The sequence below is a fragment of the Asparagus officinalis genome, chromosome 1, assembly GCF_001876935.1.
Source record: "Asparagus officinalis chromosome 1, Aspof.V1, whole genome shotgun sequence".
Classification (NCBI taxonomy): Eukaryota; Viridiplantae; Streptophyta; class Magnoliopsida; order Asparagales; family Asparagaceae; genus Asparagus; species Asparagus officinalis.
The window spans coordinates 16499908-16526336 of record NC_033794.1 but is presented as its reverse complement, the minus strand read 5'-3'; the positions used below and the strand labels follow the sequence as shown (position 1 = coordinate 16526336).

Sequence of the window (26429 nt, the reverse complement as noted above, 5' to 3'; positions counted from 1 at the left end):
CTCAACCGCTTCATCAATATTATGTGGTATAGTCTATGCAATAGATAGATAGAGTATTATTAAAAATAATAATTAAAAACTAATAGACACCATTAACAAGACATTTATTATTCATAATTATTGCAATGCTTACTCATCCTTCAAGAATGTTATTATCTTCTGATCTCCTTTTCTTTTGGGAAGAGGTTGTCTTGGGCCACGTGCCCTATCGGTGTCTCTTGCAGTCGATTCCTTATTCTTCTCCTTCTCTCTCTCTCTCTCTCTCTCTCTCTCTATATATATATATATATATATATATATATATATATATATATGAGGAATATGGGTATACTTGGGCCAAGGATCCTTGGTAGTGATGTGGACACATCTTGTCCATACATCACACCTTGGAGTGGGGTGAGGCTCCATCTTCAAGGTGTGATGTATGGACAAGATGTGTCCACATCACTACCAAGGATCCTGGTACCAATATACCCATTCTCTCTCTCTCTCTCTCCTCTCTCTCTCTCTCTCTCTCTATATATATATTATATATATATATATATATATTTATATATATATATATATATGAGATTAATGTGTATCACTGTCATATGAGGCGGGATTTCCTCATTGACTGCCTCTAAAATCACATGATTGAGCGACATTATGAATTGATCCGTTCCGTTAAACTTGATCTACATATTCTAACAACCCCAACACAATAAGTTTGGGGTGAACCCATCGTCGTTTGACCCTCATCCACTCGTATCAAATTTTAACGGTTTTGAATGAATAGAACTTTTCACATGGCTCGATGGAGGGGGCAAACGACGCACGGATTCACCCCCAACTTGTGTTTGGGGTTTTAGAATATGCAGATCAAGTTCAACATAGCGGATCATCCATAATATCGCTCAATCATGTGATTTTAGAGGCCGTCAAGGAGGAATCCCTCCTATGACAAGGATACCACTTAATCTCTCTCTCTCTCTCTCTCTCCTCTCTCATATATTATATATATATATATATATATATATATAATATATATATAATATATATATATATATACGATATATATATATATATATATATCTTTCTTCTTTTATTCTTTTTTCTTCTTCTCTTTCTCCTTCTCTTGCCCCTTCTCCCGCAAACCTCCCTCAAGACTTTGAACTTGGCCCCGGAACTGTGAAAGCTTTATAGTAGCTTGCCTTGCTTTAGTTACAACAGTGGCAAATCTTAGGGATCCCACAACATTTCCTAGTTTTACCCAATTTGTGAGGGGAGGCCGCGACATACTTCCCAATACTGTCCCCTTAATGCTAGTAAGTTCATAGTATCATAGATGCACATGAAAAAAATAGAATCTTAATAACCACCCTTTTACCTTAAAAATAAATAAGCAACCATAACAACAAATCCTAACATTAATAATTACCTTGTAACCTAAACAATAAATCCGCAACATTAATAGCAAACTCGTAATCTTAACGACCAATCTGTAACCTTAACAATCAATCTGTAACATTAACAATAAATAAACAATCATAACAATAAAACCGTAACCTTAACAACAAACTTGTATACAAAACAACTACCAACTATACTTAAGAACTAAACCCTAACCTTCACAATCAATAACGCATAAAATTTACTCATTGCTCTAAACAATAAAAAGTAGGAATACTTACACAAACAAGCTGGGTACACTTTTGCAGATATACAATCTTCTTTCCTAGTCTACGACCATTCAATGTCTTTTCAATAGCATCAATTGTCTCACTAGATATATAGGTCCCCCAAGCAGTGTTATTTGCCTATTCGATGCTGTCAACATAGTTGAACAAATGCCTTGATATGTTAAGAACACTGTTTGGACACTAGATCATGCTCATACTAGTAAAAAATCGTGTATTCTAGACGGAAAATTTTTCGTCTAGTTTGATATTAAACTAGACGAAAAATTTCCGTCTAGAATATTCCGTCTAGGATAAATCATTCTAGACGAAAATTTCCGTCTAAAATAATATTCTAGATGGTTCTTGTATTTTTAATTTTTTTTAATATAATCAGTTATCCCGTCTAGGATACATCCTAAACAGAAATTTCCGTCTAGAATGTTTAGGCTCAGATTAAAAAACGCAATTCCCCTCCCCCTAAAATCAAAATCGCCCCCAAAGTTTCAGCCCAAAATCCTCCCCCTTCTACTTCTCCTTCCCGACCTCAGCCCTCCACTCCTCCGCCCTCTACAGCCTCTCCTCCCCCTTCTCCGGCGACCTCACCCTCGACCTCCGCTCCTTGACCCTCTCCTCCGCCATCGACCCCTCCACCTTCTCCCCGATCCCCTTCTCCCTCTCCACCGAAACCCTAACCCTGACCCACGCCTCCTCCTTCGGCCCTCTAGAGGCTGAGACGCCTAAATTCGGCGACTTCGAGGTTATTTAGCTCAACTCCCGCCTTTTGCCCTCCATCTGATCGGGCGGGACCCACGGTCGAAGCTTCCAGAGAGCCCGTACAGCGCGCCTCAGTCTGTGGGGGATATTGATCCTAAGGCGATCTCGAGGGGTCATCACCTTTCTTTTGGCGTTTCCAATTATGAATATTTCGTCAAAACCCTGAAGGTGATTTTTTTAATTACTTTTTTAGATGATGGTGATCGTAATTTGTATGACATCAAGTTATTTTAGGGGGAAATTTCAGGAGAAAGTGATTAATACATTTGAGAAGACGCAGCCTGATGGAAAAACGAAGCAAGTGTTCTTTGATCCAGATGGTGAGTTGTATTCAGCTATGCACCAAAAATTTTCGTTCTTAAGATTTTTGTGTGTGCCATTGATTGTTTATATTTTAATAGTTCTCATTTATTTTTCTGTATAAAAAAGTTTTTTGTGAAAAAATAATCATGGTATATTTAGGAAGCTCGCTTCATTTAGTTTTTACACGATTGACAGGCACATGATTATGTTTTTGTGGCAGTTTATTATTTTCGCAATTAGATGCATTGTACTAAGATGGAACTTGCTTACTTGAAAATCATAGTTCATTGGTGTAAAATTAGATTGAGGGGTCAGCTTGGATGTAATATTACAAATTATGACATCTTCTCTCTGCATGAAGATAAATGTATTAAGAAAAGGTAATAAAATCAAACGATATCGATAGAGTTCTTTATGGACTCGATGTCGGGGTTTACTCAGTTTACAATCGAGCAGGCGACGATCTCGAGCAAGCTGTGTCTTGTTGGTGATGTTCCAAGAATCAGAAGGTGAGTTTGTCTTTGATTTCTTGGTAACATTAACATGGTCTTGTGAATCAATTTCTTGGTTATAACAGATTTATTAATATAGAGCAGGCATGGTATATTACTCTGTTTCTCACAAACTAACCAGTGCAATTTTATACGGATTAAAACTAGCTAATACACCAACTTCGGAAAAATTAAGGTATGGTACATAAGGGCTGTAAGAGAACTAATTTTATTTCGTATGCAACAGATTAAAGTCATCAAAAGACTTACACTAAAAAATAATGCTCTAGAAGTACAAACATGCTTCATGCTTTTTCTTATGGTCCTTGAGAAAATAATTTTCTAGTATAATACATGTTTGTTGCTTTCCTGGCGTTTACGAATCTGAGATGCAGTTGGCTGATATTTTGTTTCCTTACATTCTATCTAGATATGAGGACGGAGTGACTACCTTGTTGAAGGTCGGTTTAGTTTCATATTTTATTTGGTCCGAGAACCCTCTCAATATTCTTGGTTCTGTTGGTCAATTATCTTTTGAAGATCCAGCTTGTTCATCTATTAAAGATAATGAATTAACAACAGAGGAGGTATCACATGTCCTTTATTATTGTTGTTGGTAGGAGATAGTTTGTTAGCAGTGCATGTCTTCCCTCACATTTTGATTTTCTTGCTTGTTTTTCAGATTAAATCTTTATGCGAGGATTTATATGTCCTGGATAAACATGGCTTTAAGCAACTCTTGAAGTAAGTTTTTTATTCTTCTGTGATTTTATTGTTCCTTCTTTATTGCGGAAGTGGTCTATAATTTCCGGAGATATATTATACTTCAGTGTTGGGGAGGGTATTCCAGTTCATACAATTGACATGCTTTTTTTCTTGGTCTGTTACAGTATATTGTTTTGCTTACATTCCCTAAAAATTGCAGGGACACGATGTTGCAAGAATCTCAAAAACTTATCAATCGAAACCCGTCGGAAATTTACTTGAATGATGCCTATCCATGTAGTATGTTTTAATGTAATCTTTTTATTTAAGTGAACAATTTTTGAGTTGGTCTGTAAATAGGTTTCTTCTATCAGTGAATAATTTGGAATAATTTTTGTTTGCGATGGATGTTGTTCTATTAATATATATGCTCATACAAAGGATTTTTCCCCCCTTGCGATGGATGTTGTTCACATTAAGGATTTTTGCTTGCGATGGATATTGTTCTTGGTATCCACTGATTAGGTTCACTCAAAAAAAAAAAAAAAAAACTACTGTAGCATAGCATCCTAAACGGAAATTCCGTCTAGGATGCTCAAATTCCGTCTAGGATGCTTTTTTTATGAAAAAAATTAAAAAACATCCTAGACGAAAAAAAATTTCGTCTACGATGTAGTGTTCTAGATAGAAATTCCGTCTAGAATACTCCATCTAGGATGTATTCTAAACGGTTTTGAATTCCGTCTAGAATAATCCGTCTAGGATGTATTTTAGACGGAATTTTCGTCTAGAATACTACATTCTAGACGGAAACATACTAGACGCGTATTCTAGACGGAATTCCGTCTAGGATACGCATCCTAGACAGAATTCTGGGTATCCTAGACAGAATTTTTCGTCTAGGATACCTCATTATTTAGTAGTGTTAGCTGATAGAGGATCTGTAGCAGGACAAAGTTTTTCACATCTTGATGATCAATTGATTGTACAAGCTTTGTGAGTAGATCCTCAACATGGCGTCTGGTGGGTGCTGGAGGAGGAGCTCTGTTGTCACCCTCAGGTTTGGTAAAAAACATTGACAAAATTTGATTTTTCCTATCTCGGTTTGGGCCAACAAGGTCCCCCTCATTGGAGAACCATGTATGGCTCATTACTCAATCAAGATTGAATGAGTACTCGATGTCTTCTCTAGTTTTTGTATCAGTGAAGATAAATTTCATCTTTTTCTCGTCCCACTATCTCAGCATGTGCTCAAAAGTGGGAAAATCGGCCAAAATAAATGTAGTGTCTGAATACACTATTTTTGTAGGTCTCCCAGTGCCTTTGCCCCATATGCTGCACTAAAGTATGTATGAATTCATAGTACGCAGTACAGCTAGAAGTAGGCTGCAACTCTTATGGGGACTTTGCCTTTTGTCTACAAAGCAAAACCACAAGACATAATTAGTTTGAAAATAATCTGTAACCATAACAATTATGTTGTAAACTTGATAAAGAAATTGTAAATCCATAAGCTTCATAACCAAAGCCTAACCTCAACAACCAATCAATAATCTTAACAATAAAAGCATAACCCTAACAACTAACATGTCAAAAGTTAACAGTAATATTCATAGCTAATAGCCACAAGTCAACGGTAACCTCCACAACTAACAGCCACCCATCAACAGTAACCTTCACAACTAACAGTCGCATGTCAACAATAACATTTACAACAGGCTCATAACCTTAACAACTAACGCTTAACCTTAACAACTGAACAATAATATTCACAACGGATCCATAACCTTAACAACTAATGCATAACCTTAATAATTAATGAAGTTCCTTGACAACTACAAGCTAACATTCATAACTTAATAGTAACATTCACAATTAACACAACATGCAACATCATAAACAACTAAATTTTACTATAAAAATTACTTTTTGTGTGATGTCGTATGCGTCTCTTTAGGTCCTCTTTGTAGATCCACAAGCGCTCTAGAGGCATCGTCGGTGCCGGTGCTGCCCTCTAGATCTGTGTGCTAGACTGGCTTTTTGGATTGAGCTGGACTTGTGAGGGTGAGAATGACTGGCTATGATGTCCTCTAGAACATCAGCAATTGATGTGCCAGCTTCAGTCTACTCTGCTACGTTCGAATCTTTTTGAGACGATGTACTGTGACGTGTCGTCGTCTTCGCTAATTTCGACATGGACGATTGCTTTGGGAGTTGACTTGGAGGCCATTTTTTCGACCAGGTTAAGCTCTGGAGTGGGTTGATTTAGGGTTAGGGTTTTGCAATGGGGATGGTTGGTTCGCTTGGACAGAAGAGAAATGAGATGGCACGATCGACGATGAGTAGTATTGATAAGTGTGAGGCGGTTAAATCAAAGGGCATTTTGGGAAAAGTAATTTGTTTTTAAACATCGGGTCACGTCGAGAAGGGTTTTGAGGGCTAAAGGAATGTGAGATACTGTTGTGAGGGCTTAGGGATCATTGAAAAAGTCTTTGGGTGCGGGGATACTTGTAAAGGAATTGAGGGCTAAAAGCAATTTTCCCTTATATTTATCTCCTAAAATATAACTATAGAAATATTTGTTCTGTTTTAGTTTTAACTTTTAAGTAATTTTGACAATGGAGATTGCGATGTGAAACCCTTCGAGAAAAGTCATTAATTAATAATATGGGAGAGATAACAACTTGTATAAGGCCTTGTTCCTTATAAAATTAAGGGCAGCGCTTGGAATTGTTGCTGCAAACACCTCTATAAACAAATGCATTTGCTCTAACTGTTATATGTATGATGAAGGAATATTATATGTGTTGAAAGAATTAAACAAATGTTTGAAACAAAATAAGTTATAGATAACCTCTTCATCTATATCGTCATGAATAACTTTTGTTTTAGATAAGTCCCTTCAATAGCACTTATTCTCTCAATTTGGTTATTAGCAATTTATCATCCCTGCTTGGCATCTTACATATATAGGATAAGTTGCAAATAATCCTTTCTTCCCACTTAATAGATAATAAGTCATTTGCAAATAATCCTTTTTCGCAAAGGATAAGTTACAAATAATACACTTATTCCCTCAATTTACATTTTTTTTTTGGGTATGCTCTGGCTCGTGCTTACAGACCAAAAGTTTTATCAAAAAAATCCACCTGGTTCTATATGTTCCAATAAACCCAAAACACAAAGTTTGTTTACGTTTTAAACCCGAAATAGAGAGTCCAAAATGTATAGCTTGTATACAATATGGTATGCAGCTATATATCCAAAGAATGTAACTGTATACCATATATTATGTAGCTATACATCTGATAGTAAGTAGTTATACACCCCACCATATGCAGCTATACACTTGGTAGTCTATATTTTAGGTTTAATGGTAAACAAACTTTGTACAGTGGGTTTATCGGAACGTATAAGAACTAGATGGGCTTTGTGATAAATGAGAGCAAACTTCGGACTTAAAAGCAAAAAAACCACAAAAAAATCTAGACACTACGTACAAAAACATCCGCACAACCTATGGATATATACGTCAACCTTAATTTTAAAACTGAAGAATTTTTTGATTTAAACCCATTCCACCTTTTTATTTTACAAACCGACCGACTTTTTTTTATTTAGCGGAATCGACCCACTTCTCGGCAAAGGGAGTCGGTCGATTCCGGTAAAAAAAAGTTGAAATGGGTTTAAAACAAAATTTTATTCTTTAAAACTGGAACACGCTCATTCTTGGTGCAGTTTTTTTCTCTTTTTCCCCCTTTTGGCAAAAAAAGACCACAATCAATAAAGTTTTTATAGCCCAAAATTTCTCTTTTTATCTTCTGTTCAAATTAAAATTAGTTTAGAATAAAAATTAGGCTAATACCTAATCCTCGCCCAGTTTCCCGTGGGTCGTCGAACGCATTTATGTAAGTCTCGTAAAAATTTACGCTTCAGAGTGTTCTGGTCACATCAAATCCCCCAAAATTGCCACAGAAGTCAAAAACAAATGCCGCATCCCCCTCGCATGGATTTATTAAAACTACTCATATAATGTGTACCTCATCAAATCACATTTTCAATTGCCGAGACTAAATTTTTAGCCACACGGTCGCCATGACAAAGGCCAGCCGGCCACGCTCGATTCACGTGGACCCAATTCCGTGGCCGATGAGCTTTTGGCGGTTGAGACAGTGAGGTGTCAAATTTTAAGTAGAATTCTATGGGTTTTTATTTTATTTTATTTTATGTCTGTTGTTTTATTAGGGGGTTTGGTCGGTAGCTTTGCCTTTTTGGGCTGGCTTGTGGGCTCGTGGGCGTGGAAGGCCAGTTGTGTCCTATCATTGGCACGTTTTTTTAAGGAGTTGGTGTAAGCCTTGATTTTGATTATATCATTTAGTTTAATTATGATTACGTACGACAACTTTTAAGAGCATCTCCAACAGCTTTCTTATTTTTTACTTTTGGAGAATTTAGTTAGGTTTTTGGTCCAACAGATTCCCCGTATCATTCCCCAAAATAGGGATGAAGGAGAAAAAATAGTGAAACTATCTCAAATCTGCAGTATTCTCCAAATTTTTGGAGGAAAAAAGAGATTCTTCAAAATGGGGAAGCTGTTGGAGTTGGTGTAAAAATTAGTTGGGGAAAATGACTTTTGCTTCCCCATTTTGAAGAAAATTTTGGAGAAGCTGTTGGAGATGCCCTAATAAGTTTTTTGTCCGCGAGTCTTCCACGGTGAATATCTCATCACCCCATCACCACTATTTTAATTTAATAAAACCCCCTTAAATTTACATATTATAAATAACCACATTCTACTATAAAAGTTGGAGAAACGCTCTCTATGGCATTTCTCACAACACCCTCCCAATCTTTTACAAATTTGTCACTAAGCCTCTGGATGTTATTTCATAATATAAAATGATTGATTTTTTTAAAAAATCAACCCATTTAGTTAGAAATAAACCACCAATTTGTCTACATGAGTTTTTTCTTTAATCTATACTTAAATACGGATAGTTATAATCTAATAAAGATTACAAAATATTTCATTAGTAGAATTTTCTAGTTATTATAATTCTAATTTAATAAGGATTCTTTGATGAATATATTTCTATATTTAAATACATGATTATGAGCTTTTATTAAAGTATAGATAATTATAATCTAATAATAATTTACTAAATATTTAACTATTAGAATTTTTTCATTATAAATAATTTAAATTTAATAAGAATTCTTATGTAAATATAAAATTTAGTGTCCATTTATCATCTTCTCACAGAATATTTGTGCCTTTACAATACTACACGTGTCAATATTAACTAGATTGTGATGGGTAGAATTGAGGAGAAAGTTCAAGAAATAAATGGGCATGTCACATGAAAGATAATATTGGGCACTCTTCTAGCTATTTGGTGGGGGTGTACTAAAATTTTCAACCAACTCCTAAAAAGTATAAAATTTACAAAAAACACTTTGAAATAAATTAAAAAATTGTAAAACACTCGTGAAAATCTAAAATTAAAAAATAACTACTAAAATTTTTAAAATTGTAAAAAAACACAAAAAAATAAATTACAAAACCATCTTGAAACTAGAAATTTACGAACCGTTGAAAATATGAAAATGGCAAATGAGCCTTGAAAATTTTCAAAAGTTGCCAAAAAACACCCTGAAATTTTAGAAAATTATTAGAGTTGTTTGTAATTCTTTTTGGGGGGGTGTTGTGCAATTTTGGAAAGTTTTAATGTGTTCTTTGTAAATTTGGATTTTCATGGTCTTTTATAGATTTAAGATTCTCACGGGCTTGCTTGTAATTTTATAAGTTTTTGGGGTGCTCTTGTATTTTAAAAATTTTTGGGTGTTTTTTTGCAACTTTTGGCTTTTCAAGAGTTTGTGAATGTTAGATTTTTGGGGGTTGTTTAAACTTTTTGGGGTATATTTTGTAATTTCAAATTCTTAGAATGTTTTTTTATAAATTTTGTTGTTTTTAAATATCAGATTTTTAGAATGTTTTTTTTGTGTTTTCTATTTTCATAGGGCCTTTTTTCTCTTGGTTTAACCATCACCTCATGCTTTTCACCGTGATAACATTATAATTAGTAAAGCAAGGAAGACTGTAAATAAACCTAAGATAATTTGATTAAAAACATCTAAAAATATAAGATAATAATTAGTTAACTTAACGAAAGAGATAAACCTTAAATAGATCCCATAAAAGCCAGTCCAAAAACCAGAAAAAAACTCTGTTGTTCTTTTACCATCTCATAAGTCTCGTGGACACTGCAATTTTTCACTCTCATGATATAAAATCTAGAAGTTTTTTTTTTTTTTCACTTGAAACCAGGTTATTGTTGGAATTGCTAGGGGCAATTGTGTAACTCTTTATTGGAGAAAGTAGCCGTTGGCTGTTTCGTGAAGCACCCTCCATCCTCCTTTTTCACAATTGACGAGTCAAAAGTGTACTCCACCCAAGCTTTCCGCTTTCTACAGCAGTCATCTCTCTGTTAGATACTACCAAATTGCCGTCCAAAAATTTACTGTAAACTTTTTTTTTTCTCATTAACCGTTGGATTTTTTTTAGCTTTCTTGTTTTTCTTTGTGCTAGAATAGGATGATTTGGTCCCCAGCATGCATAGCTGGATATGGACAACATAAAGTAATTTTTCTGTTAATTTTCTTGTCTGACTTTTTAATGTGCCTAAACTTTTGTCACGACAAAAATAGATAAAGCTGCAGACCCAGTTGTATATAGGTGCATATACTTACAATGAATTAGTTTATTTTTTTTTGGATATTTTCCTATGAATAAGAGTAAAATCAGAGTATATTATTTCTCAACGTCATTAAGAACCTGAATATTTTCATCAATTATAATCTTATGGCTTCTGATAATTAACGCATTTAGTGACATTTGTTGTACATGATCATGCCATTTTAATTAATCATCTCTTAATTTACCTTTAAACTCCTATTAATAGGTTAGGTTATTATTCCTTCTTCTAGTGTGTCTGTATGTCTAACCAAATGAGATGCTAAGGAGTGATGATAATGCTCTTTATAACCCTAGTCAATTTAAAAGAAACCTATCTTTTAAAATATCTTTTAAAATTAAAATTTATCTCCGCAAGTCCTGCTGTGCCTCTTAAAGTTGATATATCCAAAAGAACAATAAGACATTAAAAGAGATCATGTTATTTTAAATCGGAATAAGAATAAAATGCTCTATAAATACCTCATTAGACAACTCTACAGAGATAATCATTGATGATATCCTCTTCCACATTTCTAATAAAAAATCCAACACTGACCAGAAACTGACGCTGATATGTGAGTAGGCAATAAACCCACATGCTGGTCTCATAACAGATAAGCCCCCTCTGGCCCACACCCTTTAATTAATCTCCATCAGTACTCACTAATCTTAAAAATTAGCTTTAATCACTAGTCCCTTATTTCTTTTTGGGTGAATTTCACAAAACCCCCTGGACTTTAATTAGGGGTTTTTGCATAAAGCCTCCACAAACTTTATAAATTAGAAAATACTTTCCATACTTTCAAAATTAGTTGAAACTCTAAACTACTGTAAAATCTCATAAATGATATGTTCACATGTAGAATTATAGCCTACTGTTACAAACCATAGTACGTGAAGAAAATTTGAACGAAACGTTCATATATGTTAAAAAACGTGAGAACAAGACACCACAGCTTAGTCGTTCTTAGATTTTTAGCTCTGCGACTTAATGACATTAGGAGATTTTCCAAATAGTCTAGTGATTTATGTATCCTATTTATTCATATAAAAATTCAGGGAGTTTTTATATTCGAAATCCCCAATGTACATGGGTTTTTCTGAAACATAAACCATTCCTTTCCGCTATTTATTCTCACCCCCATCACCTCTAATCCCCACTCTTCAACCAAAAAGAAAAAAAGAAAAAAGAGGAAGCTCTTGTATTCGAGAGAGAGAGAGAGAGAGAGAGAGAGAGAGGGGAGAAAAACAATGGAGGGGAAAGAGGAGGACGTTCATGTAGGAGCAAACAAGTACTCAGAGAGGCAACCCATAGGGACCTCAGCCCAAACAGACAAAGACTACAAGGAGCCACCCCCAGCTCCGTTGTTTGAGCCTGGGGAGCTCAAGTCATGGTCTTTCTACAGAGCAGGGATTGCTGAGTTCATGGCTACCTTCTTGTTCCTTTACATCACCATTCTCACTGTCATGGGGGTTGTCAAGTCCCCATCCAAGTGCTCCACCGTGGGCATTCAAGGGATCGCTTGGGCCTTTGGTGGCATGATCTTTGCCCTCGTCTACTGTACTGCTGGAATTTCTGGTTAGTGAAATTCTCATCTGTTTCTTCCTTATTATTAGTTTTTTCCATTTTTTTTGTTGAAGATGCTCTTTAGATAACTTATTTTTGATACTTTTGCCTAGATCTATATATGTTTACCTTTTCTTAAATGTTGGTTGTATTACTTCTATACAGTTTTTGTGAGTAACAATATTTCAGCTCCATGAATCCATGAAAGGAAAACCCTTTTGATTAATTCAGTTCTTTTACTTGTCTAGTTGTCTTAAAAAATAACCCGTGTTTGTTTTCTCAAAAATCTTCAAAAATAACTCATGTTTATTTTCTCAAAAATCCAACTCATGTTTATTTTCTCAAAATCCAGCTAGAACTTTTCTTTGTTCATCACCTATTTCATTTATAGAAAATTAAACTCTCTTGCTAACAGATACTCAGGTTCAAGATCTTAACTTTTTGCTGCATGGGCTGGTGGGCATATTTGTGCGTAATCTTAAATTACAAAAATCACACACTAGCTAAAGCTTTGAGCTATATGATAGAAATCCTTTGCTTAATTCATTATCTGCACTTGCTTACTTTTTTTTAAAAATCAAAATCCAACCTTTATCTTCTTAAAAATCTAACAAGAACCCTTCTTTGTTCATCATAGAATTCATTTTTAAAAATTACAAAAGTTAAAACTCTCAACGAAATTCCTTAAGGTTCCAGATCTTAGTTACCTTATCTTTATAATTCTGAAATTTCTGATAGATACAAAAATCATACTCTCTAGCTCTAAACTCTCAACTCTATAAAACTCTTCTTTAATCAAAATTTTTTACTTGCATACTTGGTTTATTTTTTTTAAAACTCTGATGTCAATACATCCTTGTGAGTTGCAGAGTTTAATTTTCTAGCAAACAAACTCCTCAAGCGTCTAACTTTATTTTTTTTGGCTACAATTGCAGGTGGGCACATTAACCCAGCAGTGACCTTTGGCCTGTTCTTAGCAAGAAAACTGTCCCTGACCAGAGCCATCTTCTACATGGTGATGCAGTGCCTGGGTGCAATTTGTGGTGCTGGTGTTGTCAAGGGCTACCAGAAGGGACTCTACGAGTCTCAGGGCGGTGGGGCCAACGTCGTGGCCCCCGGCTACACCAAGGGTGATGGATTGGGTGCTGAGATTGTGGGCACCTTCGTTCTTGTCTACACCGTCTTCTCTGCTACTGATGCCAAGAGGAGTGCCAGGGACTCTCATGTCCCTGTAAGTATATTTTCCTCCGCTTCTTTGAGGGGTTAAATTTCACAAAACTTTACATGAACTTGGAACGGTTTTTGACATAATATGCCTAGTGAGATGAAAATGCTTGGCCTAACATGAATCTTGACGCACATAACACTATTACTATTGTCTATCGGTGCAAAACCATACTGATAGGAACTATATGTATAAATAGCCTAGCTGCATCGAAGAGAACTGATAGTGATGTGTGCATCAAGATTTGAGCTGTGTTACAAGGTTTGAAAGTCTAGGATTTTTTTTCTTAACATATGTGAAATTTATTTGGGCAAATTTGTCAAAAGCCATGTTCGAACTTACCTAGGAAAGATAGTTTGGTAAAAATAATTTATTGGAATTTGACGAAAATTTTGCTTGTTTGTTCAGATTCTTGCTCCATTGCCAATTGGTTTTGCTGTTTTCCTTGTTCACTTGGCCACCATCCCCATCACTGGCACTGGCATCAACCCTGCGAGGAGTCTCGGAGCTGCAATCATCTACAACAAGGACCATGCTTGGAATGACCATGTAAAGATCAAATAAATTCTAACGAAACATTTGAAATTTTTTGATTTTGAGTTTGTACTGACAAACTTTCTTATATGAAAATTTGCAGTGGATTTTCTGGGTTGGACCATTCATTGGAGCTGCACTCGCTGCTATGTACCACCAGATTGTGATCAGAGCAATCCCTTTCAAGAGCAGGCCTTGATCAACAACTCTCTTTAGTGCCCAATATCTCGTGTCTTGTTGCTGTGTCCTCTTTTTTCTCTTGAGTGTGTAAATTTAATTATGTTATCTATTGTAATCCATGGCAGTTTTAGAACTTGAAGTGCGATGTTGTTTTCTCTATTGCCTTCACCTCTGCTTTTTATAAAATATTATATGGTATCCGACTTTTGATGCGTGCTACTTTATTCATCCGTTTCTGATTAGTAAACTGATTGGCTAAAGTTATGAGTATGGATCATGGTTGCTATTATCTTATTATATTTTGAATTTTTTTTTAAAGAAATAGAAGCGATGATGTGGCTGTGGGTGGTATGTACGGTGGAATCACAACGCAATGATGGATGCATCTTTTGAGGTGTGCTACTTTATGTATTCTTTTCTGGTTATGGCCTGTTCGTTTGTTTTCTTAAAACCAAGAAATGGAAATGGAAATGGTGAAAATCTTAAAACTCACAATTTCCTCTATTTACATCCCTAAAACTCACCCATAACATCCAATAAAATATTATTTACCTCCAACAACTCATCCACATCATCTAATAAAATATGATTTTTATCTAACCACTCATCCATCACATCTAATAAAATATTATTTTCTTCTAACAACTCATCCATCACATCTAATAAAATATTATTTTCATCTAAACATCACTCAACTCATCTCTTATCATCATTTCAAATCACTCACATCATCCAATAAAATATTATAACAATTCACCTCATCTCATTAACATTTCATTTCTTCATTTTCATCCCAAAAAGTTATGAAAACACTTTTCTTAATCTTTCTTCACATCACCCAATAATACAATGACAACTCATCTCATCTCATTTCATTTCTTATTTTTAAGAATGAACCGAACAAAAGAAAACAAGAAACTACAGGAAATAGGTTTCTTATAATTCATTTCCTTATTTTTTTTCGCCAACCGAACACTCCAAAACTAGTTTTCTTAAAAAATCACAAACATCATCCAATAATAAGGTGACAACTAACATCATTTCAATTTTATTTCTTTGATTTCCTTCTTTTTTAGTCAACCAAACACTCCAAAAACAATTCTTCATTTTAATAGTTTTCCATTTCTTTGATTTCTCTCTTTTTTTAATAGTATAAACTGATTAGTTAAGTACATTATGGATCATGGGTGGTATTATCCTGTTATTATATATTGAAAATACGAAGGAACATGAGCAAATAAGGACCCGTTTGGACGAGATATTTTGCCCCGAAAATCAAAAATTAAGGCCCGAGTGGAGATAACATTGGTGTCCAAACTAGTTGTTTTAATTTAGCGAAATTCAGGCTAAGACTTAACTAGTTTTGTTAGGTTAAATTTTAGCGTTAAATTAGTTTATTGTTCAGTTTTGAACTAGGTTAGAAGCGGGCTAGTTTATCTTTCTTTTGCGAAATTGAAAAGATTTGGATTCTCTTCTCTATTATGAATCATAGTCAGTTTATTGTTTTCTTAGCAATTGCTATTAGAATGAGCATAATGCGTATATAATAAATATTAAAAATTAGAATAAATCATAATGGTCCATGATAGTGCATAAAATCCAAAGTTTCTGTCAAAAACACTGTTTGGATGAGAACCCTTATTTGGATTTTTTTTTCTTTTCTTTTTCTCTTTTTGTGATTTTACTTTTGTAAGTTTCGTATGAATGATGGATAGAACTGAGTGGGAAGTTGAATGAGTGGAGAGTTGGTAAGAAGTGACGTGGGAGTCCCCACCATCACATGGGGTGTTTATTGTTGTAGCAGCCTGGCTCTGTTTTGTTTGTGCTGTGCCTGTGCCCCATCAACAACATGAGGTATGCCTCTCCTGTTGTAAAGGATTGGGGCGTGGTGAGCGGTTTGATTGTCCTTGCCTCCGTGGATGCTATGCAAGAAAAAGTATTTTGTCTAGTATACTTTATATTTATATTTTATTAGGGTGACCATAGTTCGGTTTAAACGGAACAAACTGATCGAACTGGCTAAAATTTAACAGTTCGGTTTGGTTTTTATTAGAGTTCAATTCGGGTTGAGTTCAATCCGAACCGACCGAATTGTATTACTCATTCTAATTAGTATTTACATCCACTTAAACCCGATCAATTTTAGTTCATATAGAGTTATTTCTCTGCAGCTTGATATATTTTTCTCTCATGTGACTTTGATAGCGATAAAATACCCTAACAATAGTGTCCTCTCCAATTCTAGGGCTTTTCATTATCTCTAGTTCTCTATCCCTTTCTATTACTTATTCGCTTCTTCTACTTTGGACCAATCCACTTTGGAGGTAACAAACTTAAAGCATAATGTTGATTCTAACATTTTCCTGATTTTTCTCCTTGATTAATATATTTTTGGATCAGACTTCTCTTTGGATCAGACTTATAATTTTATAGAAACTATACCTAACATCCAAGTTGTTACATATTTTTTATTTACTTTGTCTATCAGATTGAGATCACTTTAATTCTTTATGTAAGTTTTCTTTAAAAAATTATGTAATCTTTGGTAGGAATAAGATTTTGATTTTTACATCAAATATTCAGTGTATTTATTACTTTATGAATTTTAATAAATTAAAGTGTAAGAGACTTCTTTTTTCGTCAACAGATTAGTGGTGAAATTAAATTTGGACATAACATTTATACCTAAGTGAAAATTGAACAAACCGACCCAACCCGAACCGAACCGACTTGAATCGGTTCGCTTCGGTTTTGAATGATAGGCAGTTTGGTTCGGTTTGGTCAAATTTGACCAAAAACCAAACCGACCGACCGATTGCACAACCTAACTTTATATAGGATTCTCAAGCTTTGGGAAGAGTCAAAGTTGAAGCTTGCTTTTAGGGGTGCGCAACGGGCTGTGATGGCTGTCCCGCAGGCCAACCCATGAGGACTTAGCGATGAGGCGNTGAGCGAGCCGTATTTTGCCCCTTATTCTTTGGCCTAGAGCTCAGCCTAGCCTGCTCGCCGGCCAGAGAACATGCGGGACGAGCCATGACACGGGTCGGTCCATTTGGCCCACATAATTATTTTTTAATATTTAATTGTTGTTAATAGGTTTTTTCAATATTGTTTAACACTTAAGAATTATATGTAAATAGCAATCTAACAATGAAATGAGTGCAAAAATTAAAAAACATAATTTTATTAAGTAGTATATTGCATATAATTACAGAGAGAACCATCACAAACACAAGGATTTAATGCAGGTCAGTGCAAGTTTTATATCAATGAGTAGCATATATAATATTGTTCCACTAGTTTAAAAAAACACAAAAATAAAAAAGTTATAATAAACTTTAAAGAAAAAAGATATTATTGTTAGGAATATTAGCTGTTTAGATAATAATTAACACGAAATTATGTTTTGAACAGACGATTAATATTAGATAAAAGCAGATTAATATTAAATCATAGAAATGAAATTAATTATAACGAAAAATAAATAGGGTTAGAAATACGGCCTGATGGTCGAGGCGTGCAAGACATTATCCCAAGAATCTAATTGCCCCCTCTCGTACAGGGCTACGCGGCAAAAGTTCTCGGAGATACAACGACCCTCGGTCAGGCGACCTCTTTCTCGTCAGCACAAGCTTTAAGAAGGATTTGTGAATTCTTCTCGACTTTCACGTGTGTTACTAGAGAGCAGCCCTGATCCCATAGTCACGGCCTCACAACTACACACATATAGGTGAATGAATCCTAATAAGGATGCGAGCAAGTAAGCATCCTGCCTCATGGGTCTTGAATTCATTAAGAGTTTAACTCAACCTTTCACTTGCTTTTTATGAGCACTGATCATCCTAGGGATTGGAACAAATAAATTAGTGCTCCTCATAATTAATCACTCGTCTAGTTTGTTTCTACTCATTGAACCTCTGCGAGGTTGGGTTGCCACTGCAGTGGTTTTTCTTATAAGGTTAATCTCATCCCCCTCGATGATTCTAGGACCACTATCCTAGATAAGCCTTTAGTTAAGTGATCTGTAAGATTTTTCTCTGATCTTACAAAATCTAAGGCTATTACATGATTTTTTCATCTTATATCCCAAGGATTTATGCCGCACTTTTAAGTGTCGATTGATCTTCACATTTGCATTCTCTTGATGATATTTGTCAATCGCTGACATGCAATCACAATGAATAGAAATAGCTGGTAATATTTTTCGTATTAATGGAATTTCAGTAAGTATATCTTTCAACCATTCAGCTTCTATACTAGTAGTATCAAGAGCTATCATTTCTGATTCCATTGTACTTCTAGCCACTACAGCTTGTTTAGTAGATTTCCAGGACACAGCTCCTCCTAAAAGGAACACAAAACCAATGGTGGATTTTACATTTACCGAGTCACTAATCCAATTTGCATCTGAGTATCCTTCTAATACAGATGGATAACCTTTATAATGTAAACCATAGTTCATAGTTCCTTTTAGATACCTTAAAATTCTTTCTAGAGCATCCCAATGACTCTTATCAGGATTTGATTTATATCTACTAAGTCTATTTACTGTATAAGCAATGTCAGATCTGGTGTAGTTTGTCAGGAATCCTAATGATCCAATTATTTGTGCATATTCTCTTTGTGATTGAGGATAACCTGTATTTTTCTTTAGATGTACATTAGGATCATATGGAGTAGAAACATGTTGACAATTTAGATCATAAAAGTTCTTGAGTATTTTCTCTATGTAGTGTGATTATGACAACACATATACATTCTCATTTTTCAAGATTTTAGTGTTAAGAATTAAATCAGCTTGACCTAAATCTTTCATGTCAAAATTTTGTGATAAAAAATATTTTATTTCATTTATGCTTTGTATGTCAGAGCCAAAAATAGGAATATCATCAACATATAAGCATAAAATCATAATTTTATTGTTATTATCTATTTTATGATATACACACTCATCTATTTGATTAATTACAAATCTATAGGATAGTATAATCTCATCAAATTTTATGTGTCATTGTTTTGGAGCTTGTTTGAGACCATATAGTGATCTAATAAGTTTGCATACTTTCTTCTCTTGTCCAGAAGTAACAAATCCCTCGGGTTGATCCATATAAATTTCTTCATCAAAGTCTCCATTTAAGAATGCAGTTTTAACATCGATGTATTATAAGTTCGTGAATGGATGCTAAAGCTATAAGGACTCTAATGGTAGTAATCCTAGCTACTGGAGAATAGACATCAAAATAATTAATACCAGATTTTTGGGTATATCCTTTAGCTACTAATCTAGCCTTATATTTATCTATTGTTCTATCTGGTATGAGTTTCTTCTTAAATACCTATTTACATCATATAGTTTTACAGTCTGAAGGAAGATCAGTTAGTTCCCAAGTATGATTTTGAACTATAGATTGTATCTTATTATTTATAGCTTCCTTCCAAAATGGAGCATCTACTGATTTCATTACATCTTCAAATATAATTGGAGAATCTTCTACAAGTAATGCATAGAAATCTTTATAGACCTTTTCTATTCTAGTTCTTTTACTTCTCCTAGGCTCCTATGGACTTTCTAGTGGTCTAATTTGTTTAGAACTAGTTTCACCTTGGTTAGAACTAGGATCTGAATTGCTAGAGCTAGGACCTATGTTGTTTACTCTGGTCTTGTAAGGAAAAATATTTTCAAAGTAATGTGCATCCCCTAGCTTCAATTATGGTATTGTTGGCTATCTCATTAATGTCAGAGTTGATTATTAAAAATCTATTTGCATTACTATCAGAAGTATAGCCAATAAATATTCTATCTACAGTTTTAGGGCTAATCTTCTTTCTCTTATTCTTAGTATTTTTAACTTTTGCTAAGCACCCCCACACTTTCAGGTGATCTAAATTAGGATTTCTATTCTTCCAAATTATGGAAGATGTTTTATCAGAATTTTTGAATGGAATTCTATTTAGTATATGGCAAGCAGTCATGAGAGCTTCTCCCCACAGATTCTCTAGCACACCAGAATTAGTCAACATTGAGTTTACCATGTCCATTAAAGTTCTATTCTTTCTCTCAGCTACTCCATTAGATTAAGGTGTATATGGAGCAGTTATTTCATGAATGATTCCATTCTCTTCACAGAATTGTTTTAATTCATTAGAAGTGTATTCACCACCTCTATCTGATTTTAGTATTTTAATTTTCCTATCTAACTGATTTTTAACTTCTGCTTTATATATTTTGAATTTGTTTATAACATCATCTTTGGTCTTAATTAAATAGAGATAATAATATTTAGAACAATCGTCTATGAAAGTTATGAAATATTTGTTACCTCCTCTAGATGTTCTTCCTGAATCACAGACATCACTATGGATGAGTTTTAATATCTCAGAATCTCTATCAATAGTTTTAAATAGTTTCTTAGGAAGTTTGGCTTCTACACATATTTTATATTTTTTATTATCTTTTATATTAAGTTTTGGAATTATATTGAGATGCATCAATCTTTTAATTAAATTATAATTCACATGTCCTAATTTTTGATGCCAAGTGATAGAAGGTTCGATATTCAAAACCATTGGAGATGCAAGGGTAGAATTCTTAACATTTAATTTAAAAAGACCATCACATAAAAATCATTTTCCAATGAAATTCAACCCCTTAATTATTGCAACTTTATTTGATTCAATAACAAGCTTATAACCTTGTTGCACTAACAAAGATCCGCTAATCAAGTTTCTCCTAATGTCTGGTACATGATGGACATCCTACAGGATCAAAGTCTTATCAGAAGTCAACTTTAGGTTGATCCGACCTATTCCAGATACATGAGCCATATTATTATTTCTCATTATCACGGTTCCTCTACTAGAGACCTGATAAGTGAAAAACAGAGATTGATTAGAGCAAACGTGAATATTAGCTCCAGTGTCAATCCACCAATCATTTGCATGAAAGGTCATGTTTATTTCAGGGGTGAAGAGAACAGACCTGAAAGCAGTCTCAGCTGAACTGGAAGTCACCATGTTTACTTATGACTTATTAGGTGGAGGTCCTCTCTTTCTAGATTTGGGTGGTTCTGTCTTCTTGTAGAAACAATCCTTAGCAAGATGGTTGGTTCGTCTACAAACAAAGCAGACTCGACGTTTAGTTCCTTCCTTCTTTTGAAAGTGGGTAGAATTCTTATTTTGATGAAAGGATTTCTTCTTAAATGTTTTATTTTGATTTTGGTGAAATAGACGTTTCTTGTGATTGGGAAATGATTTGGATTCAACATTGTTTACTTTGGGTTCTTTGGGTTCGGATTTTGTCACATTTTTCTCCCTGAGTTTATATTGCTCTTCGATTCTAATGACATTCAACACTTGTTCTAGGGTAAGATCTCATTGGGTATGGTTAAGGTTTTTGGCAAAATCTGACCAGGACTCAGGAAGTTTGTCTATAAGGCATGCTATCTGAAACGTCTCATCTAAGATAGATCCATTCATTTTTAGTTGGTGAACTATATGTTCGAATTCATGAATTTGCTCATTCATTGGTTTAGAATCTACCATTTTAAATTTGTTAAAGTCAGAAGCTTTAAATCTTTTAATTCCCATATCATCTAAATTAACCATACTTTTTTTCTAGTGTTTCACACAGAACTTTAGCATTAGTGATAGTATAATATATATCATATAACCTATCAGATAAGGCTCCTAAGATTCTGTGTAGACAATGATACTCTATTTCTTAAGGTGTTATGTTTTCACTATTTTCAATCTATGTTTTTAGCCTTCGCGGCTTTGAGTTTTTATAGAGGTTAAGGATGAACATTTTTAATTACCGATTTTAATTCTTATAAAAATCCTCTTCCGTTTTGATTCTATTTTTTAATTCTCCTAAATATTACCGTTTCAAATCAATTTACCATTTTAATTATATTGAAAAGAAGATTCACATTAATCATGTTTTAATTGTTCTAATTTGTAAGAAATAAAAATTTAAAATGTAATGAATTAAGAGCCCCTCAATTCAGAGCTGCATTCGTATCCGTAGGTCATGGGCGCGCGCGCCACCCGAGCCCAAGCCCGGCACGACCGGCGCGCATGTGTGTGGTGTGGAGCATAACCTTTATTTGTTAGATCTAATAAAAACTTGAGATCTAAACCATAAAGCCATGATTAATTCAAAGAGATTTACAAGAATCAAAAGAAAAGAGCGGAAGCTTATACCTGAATCCATAGATTAAACTTGAGATGGGTTTTGGATCTTCTAACCTTAGGGTTTCTCTAGCCAAATTTCTCTCTAGATGGAGGTGAAGAGAATTAGAGAATGTAACCCTAGATTAGGGACCATAACCCCTTATTTATAGATGTTGTACATTTACAATTTAGCCCCTCATCAAATCATAATTATAACCTGGTATCTGCACATATAACCCCATGACTTATTTAAATACCCATTAACCCAAATTAATTGATCACTTTAGTGGGTTATCCTGAAGGATAGCAATACACATTGATTAATCATATGTCCCACAAATAGATTTATTAGATTAAATCCAACAATCTCCCACTTGGGCATCATATGATTCCTTAAATTGTGTATAACCTTATGAGCTCAAAATTGCTATCACTGAAAAGGTATTTCCGAACAATCTCGTCCATTGACTATATCAATATAGGATCAAAGCGGCCTTCGTCACATTTATCGTGACTCGACCCATCAATGGTCATATATACCAATACAATCAAACGACATAGATCAATCATAGATGTGCAGCATGAAAATTACATGTAATGTGATCAGTACATGTCTATTTTCAACTGGTCCTACTTTAGTGGGGTCAAAACCAAACATAATATAACAGAGTGTCTTAACTGAATACTTTATTCTGATCAGACAATACAACCAAATATAAAGCACCACAATTACAAACTCCCACTAAATCATGATATCCTCAAATAATACCACACCCATATGAGCAGTATGCTCATGAAAGATCCTGGGTGGCAATCCCTTAGTAAGAGGATCAGCTATCATGGAGTTTGTCCCAATGTGCTCTATAGATATCTGTCCACTATGTACCCTTTCTTTCACAACCAGGAACTTAATATCAATATGTTTTGACTTAGTTGAGCTCCTATTGTTATTGGAATACATTACTGCATATTTATTATCACAATATAACCTTAGTGGTCTTTCCATATTTTCCAAAATGCGTAGTCCCGTGACAAAATTTCACAGCCATATTCCCTGATTGGATGCCTCATAGCAAGCTACAAATTCCGCTGTCATAGTGGAGGAAGCTATAAGTGTTTGTTTGACACTTTTCCATGATATAGCTTCTCTTGCTAATATATAAATGTAGCCTGATGTAGACTTTTTGCTATCTTGGCATCCAGCAAAATCAGAATCAGAGTACCCAATGACCTCCAGCTGTTCTGATTTTCTGTATGTGAGCATGTAATCTTTTGTTTTCTGAAGATACCTCATAACCCATTTGACTGCTATCCAATGATCCATACCAGGGTTGCTTAAGTATCTGCCTAACATCCCAACAATGTACGCAATATCCGGACGCGTACATACCTGAGCATACATTAGACTTCCTACAGCCGAAGCATAAGGAATCTTCTGTATTTTCTGAATTTTAAGGTTACCTTTAGGGCACTGATTGAGACTAAATTTGTCTCCTTTAGCCACAGGGGTGTCTCCTGGTCTGCAGTCTTGCATGCCAAACCTTTTAAGTACCTTATAGATATAGCTCTTTTGTGATAATCTAAGAATACCCCGAGAGCGGTCTCGATGTATCTGGATTCCTAATATAAAAGAGGCGTCCCCAAGATCTTTCATCTCAAAATTCTTTGATAGAAATCTCTTGGTTTCGTGCAGCATGCCTATATAATTAGTGGCAAGTAATATGTCATCGATATACAGAACCAGAAAGATATACTTACTCCCACTGAACTTGTGATATACACAGTCATCAATAATGTTCATCTCAAAACCGAACGAGATAATTATTTGTTGAAACTTATGATACCATTGACGAGGAGCTTGCTTGAGTCCATAGATGGATTTCCTTAATTTGCAAACCATATTCTTTGGGTCTCCTGACACAAAGTTTTCTGGTTGCACCATATAAATCATCTCATCAATGTCTCCATTGAGAAATGCAGTCTTAACATCCATCTGATGTAACTCAAGATCATAATGAGCAACAAGTGCCATGATTGTTCTGAAAGAGTCTTTCGATGAAACCGAAGAGAAAGTCTCTGTATAATCAATGTATTCCTTTTGAGTATAGCATTTAGCCACAAGACGTGCCATATACCTCTCCACATTACCATTTACATCCCGCTTGGTTTTAAAAATCCATTTATAACCAATTGGTTTTGCACCTTCTGGAAATGGGACAAGTTCCCAAACCTTATTGTCTTGCATAGACTTGTACTCTTCATTCATGGCATCAATCCACTGCTGAGAGTTAGAACTTTTCATGGCCTGAGAGAAGTTGATTGGATCATCTTCCAACATTCCACTACTTTCCTCATCTTCTTGAAGAAATACAATATAATCATCCGAAATAGCATTTCTCCTTTCTCTCGTGGATCTCCTTAATGACACTGGTTCTTGAGATTGTTGAGTTTGTTCTTCTGGAACAGGGAGTTATTCAACATTATCATCTTGAGGTTCCTGATTTACTTCTTGAGCAACAACAGGTATAGTAACCTGAATATTGTCAAAACTGTATGGATTGGATCTGAAGCCAATTCCTCCTCAAAACTAATGTCTCTAACCTTATTTCTCCCCCCAAACTCAACATCCTCAAAGAATGTTGCTGTTCCCGTCTCAAAAATATTCCTTATAGTGGGATCATAAAACTTATAGCCCCTAGAGCGTTCAGAGTATCCAATAAAGTAGCTGCTAACTGTTTTGGAGTCCAATTTCTTTTCATTCGGCCTATAAGGCCTTGCCTCAGCTGGACATCCCCAAATATGTAAATGCTTTAAACTGGGCTTTCGACCAGTCCAAAGCTCATAAGGTGTTTTAGCAACTGCTTTACTTGGTACTCTATTCAGAATGTAAGCTGCTGTCTTAAGTGCTTCTCCCCAGAGTGACTCTGGTAAAGAAGAATGAGCAATCATACTTCTTACCATATCCTTAAGAGTCCTGTTTCGTCTTTCAGCTACACCATTCATGCTAGGTGAACCCGGCATAGTGTACTGTGGGACGATACCGCATTCCTCTAGGTATCTAGCAAATGGTCCTGGACGTTGTTCACCTGAACCATCATATCTACCGTAGTACTCACCACCACGATCAGATCTAACGGTTTTAATTCTTCTGTTGAGTTGATTATCAACTTCAGCTTTATAGGCTTTGAACATGTCTAGAGACTCAGATTTTTCATGAATAAGATATAGGTGCCCATAACGTGAGTAATCGTCTATGAATGATATAAAATATTATTGATCATTCCAGGATTCCGTAGAGAATGACCCACAAATATCCGTATGTATCGATTCTAAGACATCCGAAGATCTGTTGGCACCTAATCTCTTAACTTTGGTCTGTTTTCTCTTGATACATTCAACACATACGTCGAAGTCCGAAAAATCAAGGGAATCCAAAATGCCATCAGACACAAGACGCTCAACTCTACCTTTTGAGATATGACCCAAGCGTGTCGCCGAATTTTCCTTATTTAATTTACGCTTAGTACCACGTGATTCCACATGCAAGGATTCATTGTAAGAAGCAATTGTATCAAGCAAATATAGGTTGTCATAAATACTCAAGTAACCGGTTCCCACAACATTTGAATTAAAAGATAAACTGAATTGACTGTTTCCAAATGAACAAGAATAACCTGATTTGTCCAATACAGAAACAGAAACCAAATTCCGTCTAAAAGACGGTACTACAAAAGTATCTTTTAAATCCAAATAATAACCAGTTCCTAACAACAACCTAAAGTGCCCAATTGCTTCCACATCTACCGATTGTCCGTCGCCCACAAAGATGTGTCTTTCAACATCACTTGGCTTTCGGTAGCTCAGGCAACCCTGCATAGAAACACTTATGTGAGTAGTAGCACCAGAGTCTAACCACCAAGTGTTTCTAGGTACTGAAGCTAAATTAACCTCAGAACAGACCAAAGTAAGAAACGTACCCTTATTAGCACGCCAGGCGTGATATTTTGTACAGTCATTCTTTACATGTCCAGGCTTGTTACAGAAGAAACAACCCTGATTATCCTTATGTTGTTTCTTCTGA

At 35.0% G+C, this 26429-nt stretch overlaps 2 protein-coding genes across 2 annotated transcripts; both read left to right on the top strand.

Moving 5' to 3' along the window:
• LOC109831151 (adoMet-dependent rRNA methyltransferase spb1-like) lies at nucleotides 3162-4377 on the top strand. The gene is made up of 5 exons (XM_020398490.1): nucleotides 3162-3247; nucleotides 3330-3425; nucleotides 3660-3816; nucleotides 3912-3973; nucleotides 4155-4377. The coding sequence occupies exons 1-5, from the start codon at nucleotides 3162-3164 to the stop codon at nucleotides 4243-4245; spliced, it is 492 nt and encodes a 163-aa protein (XP_020254079.1). The 3' UTR covers nucleotides 4246-4377.
• On the top strand, nucleotides 11829-14400 carry LOC109819617 (probable aquaporin PIP1-2). The gene is made up of 4 exons (XM_020385397.1): nucleotides 11829-12249; nucleotides 13173-13468; nucleotides 13871-14011; nucleotides 14100-14400. Exons 1-4 carry the CDS (start codon nucleotides 11922-11924, stop codon nucleotides 14193-14195), a joined length of 861 nt encoding a protein of 286 aa, XP_020240986.1. The 5' UTR covers nucleotides 11829-11921; the 3' UTR covers nucleotides 14196-14400.

Excerpts from the sequence above, each read along its gene's own strand:
- LOC109831151 (XM_020398490.1), top strand. The coding sequence starts at position 3,162 with ATGTCGGGGTTTACTCAGTTTACAATCGAGCAGGCGACGATCTCGAGC. Across the intron at positions 3,426-3,659 it reads CCAACTTCGGAAAAATTAAG|ATATGAGGACGGAGTGACTA; the intron begins GTATGGTACATA and ends CATTCTATCTAG. Across the intron at positions 3,974-4,154 it reads GGCTTTAAGCAACTCTTGAA|GGACACGATGTTGCAAGAAT; the intron begins GTAAGTTTTTTA and ends TAAAAATTGCAG.
- LOC109819617 (XM_020385397.1), top strand. The coding sequence starts at position 11,922 with ATGGAGGGGAAAGAGGAGGACGTTCATGTAGGAGCAAACAAGTACTCA. Across the intron at positions 12,250-13,172 it reads CTGTACTGCTGGAATTTCTG|GTGGGCACATTAACCCAGCA; the intron begins GTTAGTGAAATT and ends CTACAATTGCAG. Across the intron at positions 14,012-14,099 it reads ACCATGCTTGGAATGACCAT|TGGATTTTCTGGGTTGGACC; the intron begins GTAAAGATCAAA and ends GAAAATTTGCAG.